This window comes from Sorex fumeus, unplaced genomic scaffold (assembly GCF_029834395.1).
Source record: "Sorex fumeus unplaced genomic scaffold, SorFum_2.1 ptg000063l, whole genome shotgun sequence".
NCBI classification, from domain to species: Eukaryota; Metazoa; Chordata; class Mammalia; order Eulipotyphla; family Soricidae; genus Sorex; species Sorex fumeus.
In genome coordinates, this window is record NW_026606120.1 from 62,734,464 (window position 1) to 62,753,305 (window position 18,842).

Here is an 18,842-nt window from a genome sequence, read left to right on the forward strand (position 1 = left end):
GAGAAGGATGAAGATGAAGAGTGAGGATGGAAGGGTGGGTGAGGAAGGAGGGATGAGAATGGAAGGTAAGGAACGACGAGGAAGGAGGGGTGAGGGTGAGGATAGAGGGGTGAGGTAAATAGAAAAAAGGGTGACAATGGAAGGGTGAGGTTGGAGGGGTGAGGGGTGAGGAAGAAGGTGGCGAGGAAGAAGGGTGATATGAAGAAGGGGCGAGGAAGGAAAGGGGAAGGTGAGGAAGGAGGGGTGAGGAAGGAAGGGTGAAGAAGGAGGGGTGAGGAGGGAGGGGAAGGAAGGGAAAGGAGGGGCAAGGGAGGAGGGGTGAGGAGGGAGAATGAGGAGGAAAAGAGGAAGAAGGGTAAGGAGGATGAAGGAGGAGGAGGAAGGGAGAGGAAGGAGGTGTGAAGAAGGCAGGGGTGAGGAAGGAGGGGGAGGACAGTGTAAGGCCACGGACTCCACTAACCCAGGGTGGGCCCAATAAGCGTCAGAGCAGAGATTCTGAGCACCTGGACTATAAGGGAAAAACAAGAACCCAGCCAGCCTTATCTCCAAAGGAGCAGCTGAGCTGATATTCTGGAATGTTCTTGCCCTTCAACTCTTCCTCCCTGGGAATTTCCTGGTGTGGCTGCTCTCTTAACAGGATCCATCTGGGAGAAGCCCAGTCAGCAAGTCAGGTGAACTGTGTCCCACTTAATCAACATCACAGAGTTCACTACCACCTACAAACACCTGGGAGTGGGGGGAGGTTTGCCTATAAAAGGGGGTGACTCCAACCTCTGTGGCTGGCACCCCGGGGCCCCTGTGTGACCCTGAGGGGGGGGAAATGTGTGAGGGTAGTGCTCCCCAGAGTGAATCTCCATCCTGGGGGCTCTGATTCAAGGGGAGCCCGGGGAAGGGCGCCCCTCCTCCCACGTCGCTGGTCTCAGAGTCTGGGGCCCGCTTCTGCGGCTTCCTCATTGGCCTCGCGGTCTGATTCAGGCATCTGGTCCAGCAGCATGTCCTCCGAGCTGGTAAACTTCACGTGGTAGACGATGCTCCAGAAGCTGGAGTCGGAGCCCTTGTACCGGTTTCCGGGGTACAGCTGCCAGAGCAAGGGCAGCCGGTGGGACCCGAGCTGGCTGGGGCGCATGGCGTGGCTCAGGGGCACGTCTTGCTGGCGCATGAGCACTCGGAAGCCTCTCTCCACCTTGATGACTGTGGGCAGCCAGGTGCGCTGTCTCTCGTCCAGATACACAGCCCTATCCCAGATCCACAGGTGGTCAGGGTGCACGGTCGTGGGCTCGCCCATGTCGCCTGCGGTGTCCCAGGGTAAAGGCAGGACGTCTGGGGAGCCACCGGTCGATCGAACAACTTCTTTTTTTTAAAAATTTTTATTAGTGAAACACCATAAGGTACAGTTGTAGACTTACAAATTTTTGTGCTTGGATTTCAATTATACAATGATCAAATACCCATCCCTCCACCAGTGCCCATTTTCCACCACCATGGGTCCCAGTATCCCTCCCACCCCCCATCCCCTCCATCCCACCCTGCCTCCGTGTTCTCTTTGTTCTCTCTCTCTCCTTTTGGGTCCTGTGGTTTGCAAAACCTGTGGGGCTGGAGCGATAGCACAGCGGTAGGGTGTTCGCCTTACAAGCGGCCAACATGGCCAACCTGAGTTCGATTCCTCCGCCCCTCTCGGAGAGCCCGGCAAGTTACCCAGAGTATCTCGCCCGCACGGCAAAGCCTGGCAAGCTATCCGTGATGTATTCGATATGCCAAACACAGTAACAACAAGTCTTATGATGGAGACGTTACTGGGCCCGCTCAAGCAAATCGATGAACAACGGGAGAACTGTGACTGTGGTTTGCAAAAGAGGCATTGAGTGGCAATCATGGTCGATAGTCTACTTCCAGCATGCTTCTCCCATCCTGGGAGGATCCTCCCAACACCCTTTATTTGGTGCTCCCTTCTCTATCTGAGCTCCCTTTTCCCCTAGCATGTGTGGCTGGCCTCTAAGCCGTGGAGAAACCTCCTGGTACTAATCTCGGCCACTCTTGGGTGTTAGTTTCCTATTTTGTTACTTTATTGTGAACAACTTCTTATATGTTCTCCAACGTGGAGCTGCTCCTGCTCTCTGTACATTCATACCAGCCCCCCTGTGGCAGAGCCAAGTCCCCAGTCTGTGAATGACTCCTTAGAAGTCCAGTTCAGCAGGTAGGTAGGGTGTTTGCCTTGCATGTGGCTGACCCCAGGCTCGATCCTGGCATCACATAGGGTCCTCTGAGTCCTACCAGGAGTGAGCCCTAAGCACTGCTGGGTGTAGCCCAAAAATTGAAACAAATTAACCCAAAAAACTCAATCAAATTGTGCTCAGTCCACTGGGAGCTCTCTCTTGCTGGCGTCCTGAGTTCTCTCCCGGTTCTTAGGCCCCAGAGGCCGGCTCTCTTGGCCTTTTGCCTTTGGTCTTGAAGTGTTGGAGGCCAGGTCAAAGGGCACAGTCACAGAGGTGAAGCTTTTTGACTGAAAATTTGACTGTGAAATGTTCAACATCGGACTTTGAGATTGATCGGTGTGACCTTGCTGTCTGCTTCTGGCCTGCACATGTGATGGTCATCTGGCTGGGCAGTTACAGGCCCATGGTCCGATTTGGCCTTGAAAACTTTGAGTGGTGTGAAAGAGACGAGACAAATAGAGGATGCGCCAGAGTAAATTGTATCATCTTGTGAGAAGTAAATGCTTTTTTTCTAGAAATTCCTGGTGTGCTCTGGTGTGCACCATTTGGACTCCCGTCTAAAATGGTAACCTCAGGGCTAGCTAGATAATACAGTGAGTAGGGCACTTGCATGCGCCAACCTGGGTTCAATCTTTGGCATCTGATAGGGTCCCCTGAGCCTAGCCAGGTGTGATCCCTAAGCACAGAGCCAGGAGTGATCCCTGAGCTTAGAGCCAGGATAATTCCTGAGCCTTGCTGGGTGTCCTCTCAAACCAAAAAATACATAAGTATTTATGTTAATGGTAACCTGAGGATCTTGTAAAACCAGGTTAATAGCCCTGTAACCTGGGGCAAAGCTCCTAATTACTGTGTCCTTACTTTTAGGGGACAGGTAATTCCTACCTTGGTACTTTGTCTTTCTCTTTAAATCAGCCAATACTTAAATAACTCATTTAAATAAGTTAATAATTTAGTGCTAAGACAATGCTTGGTATCTAGTGAACTCAGGGCAAATGCCCCCTGCTTTCACTGTGGCCATGCTGGTGGTGACTTTTTTCATTTCTGTGCCCCAACATTTCATCTGAGCAGGATACTCTGATGGATATGAAAAATATTGTTGGCACTTGAGATCCGAACTGCAATCACTGAACTTTGTAATTGTTAGGGCGCGGATCGTGATCTCCCTTTAACGACAAAGAGACTCCAGAGACTGCAAACAGCAAGCAAGGTTTATTGTAAGACTGGCTAGCCAGGGTCAAGCCGCCTACACGGACACGCAGGTCAGTTAGGTGAGGCAAGACCCCAAACCTCTTCAAAGGGGATCTTATATAGGCCTTCACTGGCTGTTACAGCAAAGCCCACGCATTTCATAGCCAATAGATTTGTAACGACATATGCTTTCTTAACCAATCCAATTAAGGGTACATCACTTCTTAGCCTATAGATTCAAAGATCAGCATTTACGCACATAGGCATTGTGACTAGTGGGCATCAGGTAACTTGGACATTTGGTTATCACCTTGCTTCCTCTGATTCTCAGCCCTGCATTCTGGAGGTGGATAAGGGAAGAGTTCTTAAGGGAGGTAACAGATAAGGAGGGCAGGAAAGGGAGAGTTACTAATTTATAGAGTTTTAACTCTGGAATCTCCCTCAGGGTCCCTAGGGACCTAACATTCCTCCCTTTCTCTACTTCATATTGAGGAATCTTCCTCAGTGGGCTCTTCATACAGAGGAGTAATTTCCTCAGTGGGCAGGGTCCAGTATTGTTACCCAGAATTAGGAGGATTTTCAAGACTCAAACCAATTCTCCCAGGCCTCCCTTTCTCTCCGACGTTGTTCAAGGCCCTCCCCGAGCTTGGCCGTGGAGTCTCAGACCATCCCTGTGTGATCAGTATAGAGTAGCAGCATTTTTCTCCCAACACCACACATAAATCCCCATTCTTCATTGCCTTGGGAGGGGGCCTTCCCTATCTACCTGCCTACATCCTATTGCCCCCCCCAGAGATTCCACCACCTTGAATCTTTAAGGGAGAATGGCAGAAGGTCCATCTTCTGGAGCTGCTTCATGCTGACAATGGGGCGCTGGCCCTGCCTACACAAGGGGTGAAATCTCATGCTACCTCAGCTTTTTAGTGGCCCTCAGCAATGAATTGGTTGGGTTCCTGAAGTTATCTGAAAGAAAAGATCAGTTCGATTAGACTGAAGGATATCACTTTGAAATGGTTAGACCCTGGAGGAGTAGAAGTTCCTTTCTGACCCAGTAAGGACAGAGTTCTCTACCCACAGGTTTGGCTGATAGAAAAATGACTTCCTGTGTCCAGATTTTTCTACTGGACACAGAAACACCAAGCCATTCTCTGGCTTTCTCAGTGCAGATTGGAAAAGCTTCTGCCCATACACTGAAGCTATCAATAAGAACCAACAGATATTTATACCTTGAACATATGAGCATTTGATCATTTGCATAAAGCCAAGCTGCGATCCTCCTCTAAGTTCCTTGATGCTGAACAGGTGTTAGGAGAGAAGGATCAAGATTTCCACTAGGTTCATTAATGGCACAGAAAGCACAGTTCTGAGTTACTTCTACCTTACTTGCTATTAAGTCCCTTTAATAATATTCCACTGCATTGGTCCAGGAGTTAGCAACTTTCCTTGTTGGTAAATCATCCATCATCTTCCTTTTGGAAACCTCCAATGTCCATCGTTCCTCTTCTGCAGAGCATTCTGGCTTAGAGGAAACATTCTCTGGTGTTAATCCCATGATGCAACAAAAATTAAGAGCTGTTAACATCCTTGTTCTCTCCAAATGACTGTTCACAGAAAATGAGATGCAATACAGAAAGTATAGAAAGAAAATTCACAGTATTTTAGAACTAGATATTAATCCACTCTAATTTAACCATTTTAGATGGCCTTTCTTGACACTTTTGCCAATTCACAAACTGGGGGAAAGCAATTCTGCACTTTGAGATGAGCTTCACCCTAGTAAAGCTCTGGCTTCCAATGCTCGTATCAGACAAGTGACAGCATGTATAACATTGAGTTCCTTTATAGATTAGGCTGTTTTCCTACAGAGAGTAACCAGGTTTTATCTAAATTTCCCAAAGAGGGTTACCTTTTAGACCAAGATTAAATACATTTATTCAATCACCTTTGTAGAATTAGAATCTGATTCTTACAAAAAGCAAGTTACAGAAACATGGTTTTCTCTCCACCTTCATTTCAAAACGTTGCAAGATAGTTTAACAAACCTGGCTTGTTCTTTTGCATAAACACAGTTAAGCTTAGAGAATTCTCCATTTGGGATACCCCATTATTTACTGAGAAGTCCTGGGGATCGACTAAAGACAGGAGACACACCAATAGTGGCATTAATCTGATTTGGCACATCAGAGCTACCCAGGCCTAACCAGAAGATGTCCCACGACGAACTGGATGGCCTCAAGCCTTCGGGCCTCATTTTACACAGAGATGTCCTGGCAGAAAGGAGTCCATCCCATCCCTTCTTCAGGGGTGGGAGAAATCCTGGTTTCCAGGTTTTTTTTTTTCCTTGACACTGAGAGTAGGCCCAGACTGAGTTAGTCATTGCAGAGTCCTAGATTCCTCATTCTCTATAGCAGTGATAATTTCCAGTCTTTTCTTGAGCCGGCCTGCCTCTAGGGTCGCCCTGAGGTTTGTAGGGTACTTGAAACTGTACCTGTTAAGTCCCTACTCCTGTCATTTAGACAGATCCCTTGACTGTTTCCCTGGAAGAGGGCTTTGGGGTCCCACAGTTGTTTTTTTCCTGTCTGCATGAGGGGTAGACCCTATTACAGAGAGGAAAGGCTTATCTGGATTTATGCAAACCAACATAGAGCCATGAAACATCAAAAACATACTGAAGGTGCAAAAGAAGAGAAAAGCAAGCATTTCACTTTACTCACAGAGATGTAATACACCTGTTTGCTGTGGGTCCTAGTCAAAAGAAGCTAAAATCTGTAGAGAGAGAGCATACCATTTAACATGTTTTCAATCCCATGTCAAAACCCTTGATTCCCTGCAACTTTTGAAAAATTCAATTATCTAAGAGCACTGTAACAGGAGTCCGGATGATCCACCTATCGTCTTTTCCATAGATCTTACTGAAAAGGTACTAGAACAATTCTGCATGTGATTTAAAGAGTTTCTTATAACAAAACAATTTGATCAGTTCCTTTTCTTAAACCAACCTCAAACCTCATATACACATTTCTTTTACAAACATTCTATAACTGGATTCCTTTTCTTTTTCCCACTGATATCTCCATCAATTATCTTTCTGACTTAAGACACACATCTGTATTCCTAATAGTCATCCCACAAGTTTAACCTCTTATTTTACTGAACTTAGTACAACATGATCTCCCAAGTTTAGACACTAGTTACCAATCATCTCATTTAACATTGACAAAAATACTCTGAAGTACCATTTCAAAAGCATTATATCAGTTCTATAGTTAAGGCTTTAGAGATGCTCACAACTAAAGTTCTTACAAGGTATATCCACTGGGCAAAAGATCACTTTACATTAGAAATTCACCAGGACACATCTTAAAATTCTGATTTACAGGAAAACACAAATACAAAAAGATTAAAACACTCATAGATTATCATGAAACAGAAAGCATTTCACACTTAGGTACAAAGTTCTCAGGTTAGGACTAGGTTGATACCTGGAGACAAAGCTTGGCATGAAATAAAATTATCAAAATAATAGCATGTACTTTCAAGCACTAGACAGGCTGATTAACAACATAGTTAGTAAAATTTCCCACATTTTCCATGCAATTCTCCATTCTCGGAAACTATTACAGAAGACTGACATCTGAGGTGAACCCATTTTATAACTCTTAGTAGTTCTAGAAATTTTAGTTAACCAAGAGTCTCAGAGATCACATAGAGCACTGGTAGGACAAACTTTGCAACCAATTTTATAACTCTAGAAACTCATGTTTAAACTAAACCATTATTTTTTGAACCTGTTTTCATGTGTCATTTTAACTCCTTCTATGTCAAATATTCTAATCCAATCCAGATACAAATATGTACATTAACATAACAGCAAAAGACCTATAAACAATCAATTTTTATAGAACATGATAAAACTTTCTTTGGCTTAATTTCAATAGTTCTTGTACCTTAATTATTTAAAATCATGAGCTCTCTATACCAGACATTTTTAACAATTCCACAAAAATACAAACATGCTTTCAGACACAGAAAAAGCCCTTTGGATTTTTTTTTTTTAACCAAACTTTGATATCAGTATAAGAAAATATTTGAATTGCTGTGTGAGCACAGAAAGGATGGCAACAATCTACCTTTCCCACCGCCCGTGTTTGGTAGTTTCCCCAACTCCAGGGAGGTAGATGGAGATGGGCAGGAAAAGGAAGGAAATCTTATGGCCAGGCTGCTTGATCTTAGTTGCAGTTTATTCCAATCCTCTCTCCATTAACTCTCGTACATCTGCAGGCCAGTAATTTTGGCCTCCGAAAAGAAGATATAAAACCAAACTGAAACCCTGGTCTGTGTGTCTGCAAGTTGCCTACCCTGAACTCACTATAATTTTTTTTTTCTTTTTGGGTTACACCCAGTGATGCCCAGGGGTTATTCCTGGCTCTGCACTCAGGAATTACACCTGGTGGTGCTTGGGGGACCATATGGGATGCCGGGGGTCCAACCCGGGTTGGCCTTGCACAAGGCAAACACTCTATCTGCTATACAATTGCTCCGGCCCCCCGCCTTTTTTTTTTTTTAAGTTTTTTGTTAGTGAGTCACTGTGAGGTACAGTTACAGACTTACAAACTTTCGTGCTTGTGTTTCAGTCATACAATGGTAGAGTACCCATCGCTCGACCAGTGCCCATTTTCCACCAATGGTCCCAGCATCCCTTCCACCATCCCCACCCTGCCTCTGTGGCAGGAGGGCCCCCCTTTTTTTTTTTTTTTTTTTTGCTTTTTGGGTCACACCCGGCAAATGCACAGGGGTTACTCCTGGCTCTGTGCTCAGGAATTACCCCTGGTGGTGCTCAGGGGACCATATGGGATGCTGGGAATCAAACCCGGGTTGGCCGCGTGCAAGGCAAATGCCCTATCGACTGTGCTATTGCTCCAGCCCCCCACCCCCCTTTTTTTTCTGATTGTTTTGGAGGCCACATCCGTCTGTGCTCAGGGCTTAGTCCTGGCTCTGCTCTCAAGGGAATCACTTCTGGGCGGCCTAGGGGTCCACACGGGGTGCCGAGGACTGGACCCAGTTTCTGTAAGGCAGGCACTCTACCAGCTGTACTATTTCTCCAGTCTCTGTACCCGGAACTAATATTTTTGTTTGTTTGTTTGTTTGTTTGTTTTTGGGGGGCCATACCTGGCAATGCTTAGAGCTTACTCCTGGCCTACACTGGGACTTACTCCTTCACTGGGCTCTCGGGACTCTAGGGGATGCTGGAGATAGAACGAACCTGGGTTGGCCGCATGCAAGACAAGCACCTTATTTACTGTACTATTGCTCTGACCCCTGAACCCTTCACTGTACTTTCCCCTGGCGAGTAGGGAGGGAGGCCAGTTTTCCACCTGAAACTGCTTTTTGTTGCCGGACGCAGAGGAGAGGTGGGGTGGCAGAAACTCCCTGGGGATCCTTGTGGGGCTGGTTCCTGGCACTGGGGGCTGGCACCCACTGAGGTGCTCTCTTCCCCTCCTTGCTTCGCTCTGCAGGCCAAGCTGAGGAGTAAACTGGCCATCATTCATGGTCAGATCAACAGCGCGGGGGTGGCCCTGGAGGACGTGCGAGCCAGGCAGCAGATAATACAGGTGAGTGGTCCCGGCCCCCCAGTCTCCAGGCAAGACCAGCTTAAGCAGCTGCCAGCGGCTTTGCAAAACACACAAAACACATGTGCCCCTGAGGGAGGAGGCCCTGACCCCAACCCCAAAGTAACTATAAGCAGAAGCCTGGGAGAAATCCCGACAAATCAAAGTTTAAAAAGTCGTAATCGTGAAGAGCTGATGGTGGGAGGGAGGAGAGAGCAGCCGGCACAGGTGTGTTTTCCCAGGGTCCTTACACCTCACTGTCACAGTGCTGGAAGCCCCAGTTGCTAAATCAAAGTGTTGATGGGGCCACACACCCTCCAGTGGGTCTGTGGATGGATCCTTCCGGCCTCACGCAACTTCCGGTGGCTCAGGTGCTCCTTGGCTTGTGGCCGCATCTCTCCTCTCCCTGCCTCCATCCTCATGCGTGCGTGGCCTCTTCCTCTTTCCCAGCTACCAGCCTCCATGGGTTGTGCTGCTTGCAGATGGGCCGGAGGGTGGCATGTTAAGCAAAATAGGTCAAGGGGGAAAAGGACAAATACCAGCTGATACTCGTCTATGGGATTGAGAAACAAAACAAAACAGGGAATTGACTGTACCAAACCATGACAAACTCGTGGCCTTGAGTTCGAAAACTGATAACCAAGCAGTGGTCTGTGTGTGTGTGTGTGTGTGTGTGTGTGTGTGTGTGTGTGTAGGGGGAGGGGGATAGAGGAGGGACATGGCACTGAGAGGGTTAATGACCAGACTAGAGGTGACCTCAGGACAGTGGTGGAGAGTCTTAGGCTACTTGGTGCGCAGCAACTTTGTATATTGATTCTGTGACCTAACACTACTATAACCAGGTTTCTATACTGTAATACAATGGGTTCTATCCCCATCATCCTATATGGTCCGCTGAGCATTGCCAGGAGTAACCCCTGAGCATCGCTGTGAATGACCCAAAAAAAAAAAGTGAAATAAAATCTTTCTTAAAAGTAAAAAAGCATATAAACTGTGGATCCCCTAAGCACTGCTGGGTGTGCCTTGGAGGGCCCCAGGATAGCCCTGCAGGGCCTGAGCAGTACCACATCCCTGGGCCCTTACATGCACTACCCAATTGTCTGAGAATCACTACCCAGACCTCATGAGCACTGCTTAAGAGCCCTTCCACCCCACCCAGTGCTAAAAAGTGGTGGTGTTCATTAGTACTGCCACCGGAGCGTGGGTGCAAGTTTGAACTACCAGGGCTCCACATCACACCAGCAAACACCCTCTAGGATTTTTTTTCACCCCTCTATTTGGCTACTTTCTTGCCTTGGCCCTCATAGGAGAATGCACGGAAGAGGTTGGAGCAGATTCGACAAGAGTACATGGAAATGAAGGCTCTGCTGGATGCCTCAGAAGCCAGCTCAACACGAAAGATCAAGGAAGAGGAGAAGAGGGTCAGCAGCAAGCTGGACTCCATCTACCAGATCCTACTCAAGAAGCAGAAAGAGATCAAGACTGCAAAGGAGGAGATTGAGCACGCTCTGACCAAGGAGGATGAGTTTGAGTTTCTGGAGGTGGGTGTTGATGAGGAAGTAGCTCAGGACTCCGTGTAGCATGATGAGTTGGCTGGGAGTGCCAGCTCATTTCCGTTCTCCAGGGGTTGGGACCTTTGCATGAGAACCAGGCTGTGTTCCTGTTCTGTGCCACCTGACAGCGTCCCACATGCTTCATCTCAGACCTTCTGTGACTTAGGAGTCTGCCTCATGGCTCATAGGCTGCCATGGGCAGGTGGGTCTGACTGCGTTTCCTTTGGAGTTCAAGGTTGTCATCCAAGCTGCCCTGGTTAAGCCTGGAGCGATGAGACAGGGATGAAGGTGCTTGACTTGCTCGTGGTCGACCCTAGTTTAATCTACGGCACTACCATATGGCCCCCTGAGGCCCCCTGAGCAGTGCCAAAAATGATCCTTGAACCCAAAACCAAAAAGAAAAAGTAATAAGTCTATGGTTGTAGGGAGAATTCAGTTCCTTCTTGTCTCAGGCTTGGGGTCCCAGCTTTCTGTCTGGAGTGCGCCTTGAGTCTTTGGCTGGAGTTGCCAGAGATTTCCTCCAGGAAGGCCTCGGGCATGCTGGCTCTCCTTCAAGGGCTTTAACCTGAGGAGGCCAGCCCCAGCCCAAGAGAGTCATCTTTCACCATTTTATTATAGACAAAATTTCCTTGAAATACACATAACGTTTGTTTTTATTTTGTTTATATGATAATCACCTTTTGGGATAAATTCAGAATCCACAGATTTGGGGTTCTTAGTTATATCTTCAAAATTTCTATTTTGCCCTAAATGTCATCCAAGGGCAGGAAGGCTAGCTGCATCCGTTCCCCACCTGCCCATACTTGGGAAAGGGGCGCAGGCCGGTTGTGTTGCCCCAGGTGAGAGGTTTATCTTGGAGTCATCTTTGGAGGTGCTGAGACCAGAGCAGTAGTATAAAGGTGAAGGTGCTCCAGACCCATTCAATTCCTTGTGTTTTGCCAGGGGTAAGCACCGGGTGTGCCCCGCCCCCCCCAAAAAAAGTTTTCCTACAATATACATACACCTCTTTCCTCTTTCCCTCCCCCAGATGACCTCCAAGAAATCTCTTTCTTTTCTGGTTTTTTGGTTTTGGGTCACACCCAGCGATGCTCAGGGCTTACTCCTGGCTCAGCACTCAGGAGATGCTCAGGGAACCATATGGGACGCTGGGGATAGAACCTGGGTTGACTGCATGCAAGACAAACTCTCTACTCACTGTACTGTCTGCTCCCCAGCCCTGAAAGTATCTTTCTGACACACAGCCCACTCTTCTGCCCCTTCTAGCTTTAGGTTCCGTGGAGTGACCCCAAGACCCTTGGTGACAGGGCTCTGTCTTTGCCAGCAGCCTCATCTCTCAGTTCATAGTCCCTGCTTCCACCCACCATGTCCTGGCCACATGGGCAGCAGGTGCCAGTGGACTGACCTTTGCCTCGAAGTCCTTCGTTCGCAGGGCAGCTCTGCTCCCCTTTCTTCCTCCGGTCCCTGTACTCTGCCTTGGCAGGGATTCGCATGTTTGTTCCCGGGTCTCTGCAGGAGCAGAACATCTGATGGTGTTGGATGTTGCTGGTTCTTTTTGTTTTTGGGCCACACACCTGGCCATGTTCAGGGGCTGTTCCCGGGTCAGCACTGGCTGTCCTCAGGGGACCTTATGGGATGACCCAGACAGAACTCAGGTCCGCTGAGTGCAAGGCAGGTGCCCTCCCTACTGTACTATCACTCCTGCCTCGTGGGCATTGCCTGTCTTGAGTCAGTTCTCAAGTGGCCTTTGGCTTCCGCTCCTGGGCAGAGCCTCTGTGTCCTGAGTGCCCCCTGTCCCATGCAGAGCTGTGTGTCTGCCATACAGTGCTGTGCTGGGAATGCACTGATGGGGTGATTATGTGCCTCCCTGTCTCTGGGGCTTGGGGCCATGCACCTGTCAGGCACCTGCCACTGTCCTTACTAAGACACTAATCCAGCTTGGTCATGGGTGTCTGTGAGCTGTTTCTGGGGTGCGGGAGCAGTATCAGCCGCTGACTCCAGAATCCTCCCCGAGGCAGCCCTGCCTGCTTTGGGCACTCATGCTCAGAGCCTCCTATGCTTTTGCAGCCTTGCCTGCTTCATGTGAATGGTGGTGCTACTCCTGTCTGGTGCTCAGGGGACCCTGTGATTCCGGGGATCGGACCCCGAGAGCTAACTCTCTGACCCCAATCCAGCGCCATTTCCATATTTATTTCCCATCTGGTTTAGTGAATGATTCCAGAGCTTCCTCTCAGCTCCAGTTACTCTTCATTTTGTTTATTCATTTATTTTTGGTGACGCCTGGCTCTCACACATGTAAGGCAGGCTCATTTCCATCGTACTCTGTCCATACCCCCCCTTAAATGCCATTTGACCCTTGGCTCTCTGGCTAATCGCACCAACATCCTTGAGCATCTTCAGCTGAGTTCGGGTGCTGAATTGGCAGCTGCTGCATGCACTAATCTGGCTTGTTCTAGAAATCAGGAAAGCTGCAAGCATTGAGCACCAAGCCGGTCTACGTGCCGAAGGTGGAGCTGAACCAGGAGCTGGTAAAGGAGGTGTGTCAGAGCTCCTCGGAACTCAAAAACCAGCTGAAGCTGTGCATCAAGCAGCAGCAAGACAAGAAGAAGCCCGAGGAGCCCGCCAGCTCAAGTGAGCCGATGCCACCAGCCTCCAGTCCCCTGGAAGGGACCAGATGGGTCCCTCAAAGCAGTTTGAGGGGATGAGAGAGAGGGTCAGGATCTGGGACATCAGCCCTTTGCTTTCAGGGGGGTCCTGTCACATCTTGGGGAGGGTCTCAAAGTCCCATTTCACCCTGTGATTGTGGCCATTCTTCCTATAGCATTTCAGGGCCAGGGGGTGCTTTGAGGTCAGGGTGGGACTTTTTGGGTGGGAGCTTCTGGTCTGTGTTCCAGGGGTCAAATCTAGATCCGCCACGGACTCTAGGCTGTCAGTATGTTTGGTTGGGGGCGGCACGTGTTGGGCGCAGAGAACCCTGGGTCTCTTCCTTAACACCCCTTCTAGCCCCCACTCCATGCGATAAGCAGCTAGCCCTGACTCAGTTCCCCAGAACCCCTGCCGCTACCCCCGCCCTCACTGTGGCAGTTTCCTGAATGGTCAGTCTGCTGCCTCTGGCCACGGATGGAGCATTTGTTTGTTTCTTTACATTTTAAAATTTTATTTATTTTTGATATTTGGGTCATACCTGGTTATGCTGAAAGGTTACTCCTGGCTCTGCACTCCGGAATTACTCCTGGTGGCGGTGCTAGGGGGCCCGTATGGGATGCTGGTGCTCGAACCCGGGTCGGCCATATGCAAGGCAAATGCCCTACCTGCTGTTCTATCACTGCAGCCCCAGCATTTTTTTTTTTTTTTTGCCTTTTGGGTCACACCCAGTGATGCTCAGGGGTTACTCCTGGCTCATGCACTCAGGAATTACTCCTGGTGGTGCTCAGGAGACCATATGGGATACTGGGAATCGAACCTGTATCAGCCATCTTGGCTGCGTGCAAGGCAAACGCCCTACCCGCTGTGCTATCGCTTCAGCCCAGCAGCCCCAGCATTTTAAAATTTTAATACCATGGTTTATAAAATTGTTTACAAAACAGTTGTTTTAGGCGTTCAGTGTTCCAGCACCAGCCCCTCTACCAATGTCCCCAGTTTCCCACACCCCCCCACCCCCACCCCAGCCTGCCTCCTTGCAGGCTCAAATTTATTTCATGCTGTTTGTTCCAACACAGAGGCAAAAGGAATATCAAAACTTATCAAAAATTATACCAGTAAGAGTGAGTTTGTGGTAATTGTTATCTCTTGTGCTGATGTTGCTGAAGTCCTTGTCTGAGACTCTCCTGTGCTGGCTGGTGCCCGTCGAGCCTTCCGTGTCACTGGTTAGGCTCACTGAGCTTGGTGGTCCTTCGGTGCAACTTTCCCACCAGATTTGCTGTGATCCTCCTGGGCTGACAGCACGATGAAATTTGGAGGGAGATATATATATATATATGTGTGTGTGTGTGTGTGTGTATATATACATGTATATATGTGTGTGTGTGTATATATATATATATATATATATATATATATATATATATATATGCGGTCCAGGAGTTATAGATCTGGAACAATTGGATGAGGTTCATTTGTGGAACTGGGCCACTTTCGTGCCAGAGGGTGTTGGCTGTGACTGCTGTGCAGAAAGGGGAATCTGCCCGCCCCCACCCTAAGGTCCCAGCTTGGAATGGAGCTTTGTGGAGGCCGTCCTCCTGGGACTCTGTAAACTCTGCAGGGGACTGGCATTGGTTTTGGATTCCAGATCAGGCTCTTGACCTCATCCTGCCCTGTGCAAACTCCTGTTGATTTCTCCTGTCCCCCACCCCACCATGCCCCCTGCTGTCCACCCCGCCGTGCCCCCTCTGCCCACCCTGTCGTACCCACTGTCCAGGTCTTAGCTATGCTGAGCTTAGCTGCCATGGGACCTTTGTCCCTACGCTGCCCCCCATGGGAGGCAGAGACTTGGCCATCTTCACCACTCAGCTTGCCCCTTCCCACGCTTGGCAGGCAACCTCCTCACCCCAGACCCATTGCTCAGACATGGGTGTCGTTCCCTCTTCCTTCCTCTTCCCTCCCCCACCTCCCCGCCCCTGCTGGCCCCATTGTACCATCTTGCACTTCCTTGCAGTTCCCACCCTCTTCCCCTCTGCTGTTGCTGGGCCCCAGGCCTGGGTGGGGCTCAGGATGTGGGGTCCTGGGTTCTGCTAGTCCTTTACTACTTCCTGAGCATTGGTCCATCATGGGAATCCAGGTCTGGGAGGCGGCACAGCTGAGGGGGAGATGAGCCATGGGGGAAGATTCTCTAACAGTCCTCACTGGCGCCGCCCCAGTGCAAGCTATGTCATCAGAGCAGGGGGGCCCCGCTCTCTCCTACGACCACGCCATCTCGGGGCTCGCCCCTGCACACAGGATTTTCCGAGCTTCTGTTTCCCTGGGAGCCGGGGCCTGGGCTCCACCGCCTTGCTCTTGTGACTCCAGATCTGCCTCCCCGTCTCTCTGCCTCAGTCTCCCCAAGGTGCCTCTCCTCTCTCTGTCCCTTTGAGGGACCCTTCTTATAGGAAGGGAGACAGCTGGCACAGTGCCAAGGACCCTACATATCTTTAAATAATCACCTGTTCCAGTACTCTAGGACCTATTTCCCGGGGCCTCTGTCTTCAGGGCCCCTCCATTTTGCCTAAGCCAAGGACTCCTTCCTGTCCCAGTTCCCGGTGTGTGTGATCAGACACACAGTTTAGGTTTAGCTTAGTATGTTGGGTCTGAATTTTATATCCCCAGTTGCGAGAGACCATGTCCACACACGATAATGTAAAAGCAGAGGAACTTTATAGCTAGCTCGAGCTAGGGTCCAAGTCTCATTTAACACAGTAGAGTCTTGACAAGGACCCTGACTCCAAATCATAAGCTGTTTATATAGGTTTCAAAGTTTCTAAGTTAAGCAGGCACTATGGTAACAGTGATCAGGCACAGTTAAACAATAGTTTCCAATAACACTAATTGTTCTATGATTACATAGGCTATCCATTCCTTACGGTTAACAAAAGATAATTTCTAAGGCATAATAACTGAGGCACAGTGATTGATTGAGCATTTGTTGGGCCCAGGAACTTCCCAGGTGGGTTCAGGTTGGCTAGTTATACGTTGTATTGCTGGGAAACTAAGTCTGTTTCAGTTCCAGGAACTGAACCTGAGGCCTCGCTGATCTTACTGATTTCTGCCACCTATCATGACATCAGTTATGCCCTTACATTCTCCCTTTTTCTTTTGCCTCCAAGAATAATCGTACTCTTGTATGCTTAACTCTTCTATGGACTGTGGGTTCCTGGCCAATCCAGTGTATTGCTGCCTTAAGACCACTAGCTTGTTCAGGATGCAGGGTCCCATGGTCAGGAGCAAAAGCAGGGGCACCCATGTGGGATGGGATCAGGGTGACAAGTTGACTTTCCCAGTTCCCTTCCTAAAACCATATACTCGTAGCACAATCTTTACCATGAAACACAACTCAGGAGTGCTGCAATTGGCAAAGTAGGAGGGGAACAAGCAAGGGGTTACGTATAAGCAAGCCAATATTGTTGGGTCCCCAGTGTAGGGGCTCTTCTAGCTGACCTGTGGTAGAATCGCTGGGAGGCAACTCTATAGTTGGTTACAATAGGGTCGTTAGGTCCCTGAACAAGCACATGTCCCAGCATTACTACTGTAGGGGAAGAGGCAGAGAAAACACTCGCAGGAAAGGAGCTGAACCCTGAGGACACCAGCATGGCCCAGGTTCCCTGGCTCCCTAGCCTTGAACAAAGGGCATCCTCTGTGGCACAGTGCCACCGCAGTTCAGAGAAGTTGCAGCAACTATGCTGCTGGGGTTTGGGACCATATATGGCAGTGCTCAGGGGTACTCCTGGCTCTGTCCCAGGGATCTTCCTGCTGGTGCTCGTGGGAGCACATGGGTGCCAGGAATCGAACCCAGCGCCCTCTCCACTGTACTGTCTGTCTCTCCAGCTCCCAGCCTGGCTTTCAGCCTGAGGCAAGAGGGAAGAATCTCCCTCCCCTCTCCCCTCTGGCCCCTTTTACCCTGTCCCTAGCTCTGTAAGTGATGGGATGGGGTGGGATGGTCCATCCACACCAGGGCTGGGGCTTCAGGTTGGATTGCAGGAGCCCTCCTAAATGACCCTTTTTCCTTTGACACAGTGGTCCCCAGAGCCCCCAAAGCGCCCCCGCACCCTACAAAGAAGATCCCAAGTAAGTATCTCCCTCTGTCTAAGGGCATCAAGTATCTCCCTCTTTGAGGGGGATCACTCTAGGAGACTTTATTTTTTGCTTTTTGTTTGTTTGTTTTTGCTTTTTGGGTCACACCCAGCAGTACTCAAGGGTTACCCCTGGCTCTGCACTCAGGAATTACTCCTGGCGGTGCTTGGGGGACCGTATGGGATGCCGGGAATTGAGACTTGATTTTTTGGACTTGTAAGAAATCTTTTTTTTTTCCTTTTGCTCTTTGGGTCACACTTGGCATTGCACAGGGGTTACTCCTGGCTCACGCACTCAGGAATTAATCCTGGTGGTGTTCAGGGGACCATATGGGACACAGTGGGCCGCGTGCAAGGCAAATGCCCTGCTCGCTGTGCTATTACTCCAGCTCCAGAAATATTTTTTTTTTCTTTTTGGGGCTGGAGCGATAGCACAGCGGTAGGGCGTTTGCCTTGCACGCAGCCAACATGGCCGACCCGAGTTCAATTCCTCCGCCCCTCTCGGAGAGCCCGGCAAGCTACCGAGAGTATCTCGCCCGCACGGCAGAGCCTGGCAAGCTCCCCGTGACGTATTGGATATGCCAGACACAGTAACAACAAAGTCTCCAATGGAGATGTTATTGGGCCCGCTCGAGCAAACCGATGATCAACGGGAGGGCCTTTACTTTACTTAACTTTGCTTACTTTTTGGGCCACACCCAGCGATGCTCAGGGGTTACTCCTGGCTCTGCATTCAGAAATTACTCCTGGCGGTGCTCAGGGGACCATGTGGGATGCTGGGTATTGAACCCAGGTTGGCCGCCCATTGTACAAGGCAAACAAACGCCCTACCCGCTGTGCTATTGCTCCAGCCCCAGAAATCTTTTCCTTTTTTTTTTCCTTTTTGGATCACACCCAGCAATGCACAGGGGTTACTCCTGGCTCTGAACTCAGGAATTTTACTCCTGGCGGTGCTCAGGGGACCATATGGGATGCTGGGAATGGAAGCCGGGTTGGGCGCGTGCAAGGCAAAACCCTACCCGCCGTGCTGTCTGTTGGTCCAGCCCCACCCCAGAAATCTTTTAATGAGGTCTAATTAAGGTATCATAACAATGCAGGTCTTTTTGTTGTTGTTGTTGTTTGCTTACTTTTGGGCCACACTCAGCAGTGCTCTGCTCATCATATGTGGTGCTGATGTTGGAACCAGGCTCACAGCCGCAGCTGTCTGCTGTGGAAGAACCTTACCCTCCATACTGTCTCTGGCCCAGAGTATGCAGATCTTTGAGGCCCACTGAGATCCGTGTGTGTCACCATTGCACCAGTCAAGAGAAAGAATGTCTGTCATTCCAAGCTTTATTGGTCTGGGTCCCATTCATGCGAATGATTGCTGGGATGGTGTTTTGAAAGGGTCATTTTGTTGTGCTTTTAACATAAAGCAACATCTTAATTCTGAGACTTTCTTTTGCAGAGGAAGAAAAGAAACAACCCAAGAAACCTTGTAAGTTAGGCATTTCTGTATCTTTTTTCCCCTTTGCGTTTGTT

At 49.1% G+C, this 18,842-nt stretch overlaps 1 protein-coding gene across 1 annotated transcript in view; it reads left to right on the plus strand.

Annotated features, from left to right (window-relative positions):
- LOC130035053 (E3 ubiquitin/ISG15 ligase TRIM25-like) overlaps positions 1-18,842 on the plus strand; it is a 29,843-nt gene that overhangs the window by 4,915 nt on the left and 6,086 nt on the right. The window contains exons 2-6 of the mRNA XM_056126535.1: positions 8,918-9,013; positions 10,318-10,551; positions 13,017-13,191; positions 17,266-17,316; positions 18,769-18,798. Coding sequence (XP_055982510.1) covers positions 8,918-9,013; positions 10,318-10,551; positions 13,017-13,191; positions 17,266-17,316; positions 18,769-18,798 — 586 coding nt within the window. The remainder of the gene's footprint in view (positions 1-8,917; positions 9,014-10,317; positions 10,552-13,016; positions 13,192-17,265; positions 17,317-18,768; positions 18,799-18,842) is intronic.